General features: G+C 39.1%; 1 protein-coding gene across 1 annotated transcript; it reads left to right on the top strand.

Annotated features, from left to right (window-relative positions):
• Positions 1-285: 285 nt before the first annotated feature.
• On the top strand, positions 286-1230 carry OR51V1 (olfactory receptor family 51 subfamily V member 1). The gene has a single exon (XM_037001004.2). It carries the CDS (start codon positions 286-288, stop codon positions 1228-1230), a length of 945 nt encoding a protein of 314 aa, XP_036856899.2.
• Positions 1231-4071: the final 2841 nt, after the last annotated feature.

Raw genomic sequence — 4071 nt, 5'->3', positions numbered from 1 at the left:
TCCTGCTCTAGTTATGTGTTTTTACATATGGCTTCTAAGGATGTCTCTGCACCCTGCCAGTAGTGGATGGATATCGGCTCTTGAAGACATCAGGAGAACACCATTCTTTTCCAGGCAGCAGGTAATAAGCCTCTGAAGAAAAGAGCTGCTCGGCTATATTTCGTAAAGTTAGTTAACTTCCACCATAATTTTATTGGCTTAGAAATTTCATGTAACTCATTTGAAATTGGAACACTCCCTTTGAAAAATATTCTTGCTGCCCGACAGAAGTATCTCAGTTCCGGAATGATTGCTTCAGTAAGCTCTAGCATGAATTCTTCCTCCTTCCTTTTTACTGGATTTTCTGGCCTGGAGCAGCAATATCCCTGGATCTCTGTTCCCTTTTCCTCCATGTATGCTATGGTACTTTTGGGCAATTCCATGGTGCTACATGTGATCAGGACTGAGCCGAGCCTGCACCAGCCCATGTTCTATCTCCTGGCCATGCTGGCCCTCACTGACTTGTGCATGGGGCTGTCCACAGTGTACACGGTGCTGGGCATCCTGTGGGGGCTCATTCGTGAGATCAGCCTGGAGTCCTGCATTGCCCAGTCCTATTTCATCCATGGTCTGTCCTGCATGGAGTCTTCTGTCCTCCTCGCTATGGCCTTTGACCGGTATATTGCAATTTGCAATCCATTGCATTATTCCTCCATCCTGACTGATTCCAGGATTATCAAAATTGGGCTCACCATAGTAGGTAGGAGTTTCTTCTTTATTACACCCCCTATGATCCATCTGAAATCTTTCCATTATTGCCATCCCCACGTCCTCTCTCATTCATTCTGCCTGCACCAGGACCTGCTCCGCCTAGCTTGCTCTGATATTCGATTTAATAGCTACTATGCCCTGATGCTGGTCATTTGCACGGTATTGCTGGATGTTGTTCTTATTTTTTCCTCCTATGTCCTGATTCTTAAGTCAGTCTTAGCAATTGCCTCTAAGGAGGAGTGGCACAAGTCATTTCAGACCTGCATCTCCCACATCTGTGCTGTCCTTATGTTCTACATCCCTCTGGTTAGCCTAACAATGGTGCATCGTTTTGGGAAGCATCTCTCTCCCTTGGTCCATGTCCTAGTGGGCAGCATTTACATCCTTTTCCCACCTTTGATGAACCCTATCATCTACAGTGTCAAGACCCAACAGATTCGTAGCAGAATGCTCAGACTCTTTTCTCTGAAAATATATTGAGATACTCAGGTCTTTATAAAAAAAAAAAAGAGCAACAGCAATTTTAAAACACAAAAATCAATACAAAAAAATAAGTTCTATTAAAATTTGAGCTTCAGCCCTGAGTCCATAAGCTATGATCTTAAAATACACTTTAAACATGAAGCCAAAGGATCACCAACAAACAGTTCCATTTTAACCTCCGTCATAGAAATGAGTTATTCTTAGGGCTGAAGGTAAGAGACTCTATCTGAAACTTTCCATTAATTCACTACCAACTGTTTGATTTGTGTAAACCAAGACATATGACATATGTAGTCCATGCCACAAGCATGAGGATATTCAAGAAACTATAAAACTAGTTAATGTGGCCCAAATGGATTTTTGAGTACTTTCGTTGCAGAAAAACAAAGCTAGATTCAAATCCTAAGTCTTCCAGTTTCAAAGGTAGATAATTTGAAGCTTCTGTAATTCTCTGAGAGTCAATCAATTAATCTTCAAAATGGGGAAAACACCCAACTCACAGGAATGTTGTGATAACTGTATGAACCAGAAATATCCAGTAGAAATTTTTTCTAAAATGATGGAGATATTCTATAATTTAGAATAATGTAGACCAACATAGACTAATAGTTACATATAATTGCTGAACAGATGAAATATAGGTAATTCAACTGAGCAACTATATTTTTGATTTGGGTTAATTGTATTTAATTTATATTGGAATATTAAAAGACCATTGTATTGGATAATGCAGTGGCTACTCTACTGAGCCAGGCAGATATAAAGTATAAAGGGAATATATAAGAAATATGACTTTGGGTTAAACTTTTACTACATCTACTTTTAACTGGAATCTTCACTTGTGTTTCATATGTGGACTCTATTGCAATTGGGCTGAAAGTGGGTTTTGCTCTGAATCCTTTGATTTTTACATCTAAAAAAGGGAATTTTCTGAACAGATGAAATTATATGCAAATGACTGATTCTGAATTTAAGAGAAAAATATAAAAGAACATAAAGAGGTTCTCTTATAAGTAATTTAGTCCAATTTTCAAAAGCAGGAAAGAAAGAAAGAAAGCAATCAGGATCTGCAAGGATACAGAGAAAATAAGTGGTTTAATATTCCTATAATCTCCGAGACACCTAAGGAAGAAAGTGGTAACACTTAAGAGGTTAATGCTTCAGAAAAATTTTAGGCCAAGAAAGTAAATATATCCTAATATTTTTAGATAAAACCAAAACCTATGTATTGAAAATTTGCATTTAAAACCTGTGCTTAAACCTCTCCCCTCATTTTTTGTACTTCATTCAATTAAGAAGTCTTTATTTATTGACTCAGTCTAGAAAGCAAAAATACAGGCGTTAGTTCTAACAAAGTATCTTGACCCAAAAGATGAATATAAATACCCCTAGGACAATAAACTAGAACTCTTGGGTTAGAGTGAGGGTTAGTTAGAAGGAAAAGAGAGTGAGTTTCCTGATACCATTGAGGATCTAGTCTACTTTCTGCCAAAGCTACCACAAGCTAAACACTGTAAGGTAGGGTGCAAGGGAGAGATGAAAGATGACTGAGTTCTAATTGCTTATTTTAATATGATTCCTTGTCTTGCTACATGACCATAATAACTACAATTTATTAAATTAATATGAATGTCATGTACTCTACTAGGTGTCCTTATGATAATAAATAGCAGCATGGTCCATACTGGCAGACTGGAACATGGCTGACTGACTTGATCAGATTCGCATGACACTATCTTAGAATGAACAGTGGCCGCTTGCTGAATCTGCAGAGGCCGTGTTGATGTCCCACAGATAAACTTTGGGCATGTGTTGCTCAATGGCTGAACAAGCGTTCCTTTCAATGTCTTGACACTGTGTAAATTCCTCTCCTCAGAACTGACTCAGTCTTGGGGAGGCAGGGGTCTCTGCTGTAGCAGATATGATTTCCCCTGGCCAGACATGCCGCCAACAATAACATGAATTTACATGGAATTAAAGGACTAGGGTTTCATGTTTAATATACCTGATGTGTTAGTTTGAGGCAGGTTTAATGTAGTGAGTGAGAGGGGTGATTTGTCATACTGTGAGTATTTTGACCTCAGATTATGCCAGCCTATAGAATATGAACCCAAATAGTTGAAAATAATGGCTGTGAAAAATAGATTGGAAAATATTTGGTATTTTCCCAGAAATCACAGCTTATTTTAGAACCACAGAGTTGTAGTATCATGATGAGCTTTATGAAGATCTTCAGGATGTTTTCAAATCCACGGGAAGAAGGTCAGCCAAGGGAAGGAAAGTAAGAAAAGGAAGCTAATGAAAGTAGATTCCCTATGGTTACTAGGTTTTACACAGAAAGGAACAGGTTTGGAAAGCTTGAACTTTGGCTTCTACGCTGGAGCAATAGTTTATAAAACAACTAAGCCTTTTCCTAGGGAGAAGAAGCAATTTCAGTCCACCCAGGCTGTGATATTGAGAATAGACTTAGCACAGAGGTTAAAGGCACCATCTGGCAATTTGTGGCCTCTGGAGAAACTAATCAGGGACAGTCTTCCGTGAAGTCCAGAAAGCCAACTTATAAAGCATAAGAAAGCTATTATCCATGAATTAGGTGGTCTCTGGGGCTGCTGTCAGTGTGGTGGTCTAAGGAGCCGTGAGGAATAGTGACTTTGTAGGAATTGACCAGATGTCATAACAAGGCCTGCAAGGCTGTTCTCCAGCTTGGGTAGAAACATTTCTAAACACAGTGAGCTTAGGGAAACACACCTTCTCTTCCTGCTGCTTTTGAATTAAGTTGACTGGCATGTCATTGTACACAGCTGCCTTAAATGAAGTCACAACTAACAAGGAGAGAGC

The sequence above is a fragment of the Manis javanica genome, chromosome 11 (genome assembly GCF_040802235.1).
Source record: "Manis javanica isolate MJ-LG chromosome 11, MJ_LKY, whole genome shotgun sequence".
Taxonomy (NCBI): domain Eukaryota; kingdom Metazoa; phylum Chordata; class Mammalia; order Pholidota; family Manidae; genus Manis; species Manis javanica.
Note: the sequence above shows the minus strand (reverse complement) of the source record. Positions and strands in the feature narration are given on the sequence as shown.

Excerpts from the sequence above, each read along its gene's own strand:
- OR51V1 (XM_037001004.2), top strand. The coding sequence starts at position 286 with ATGATTGCTTCAGTAAGCTCTAGCATGAATTCTTCCTCCTTCCTTTTT.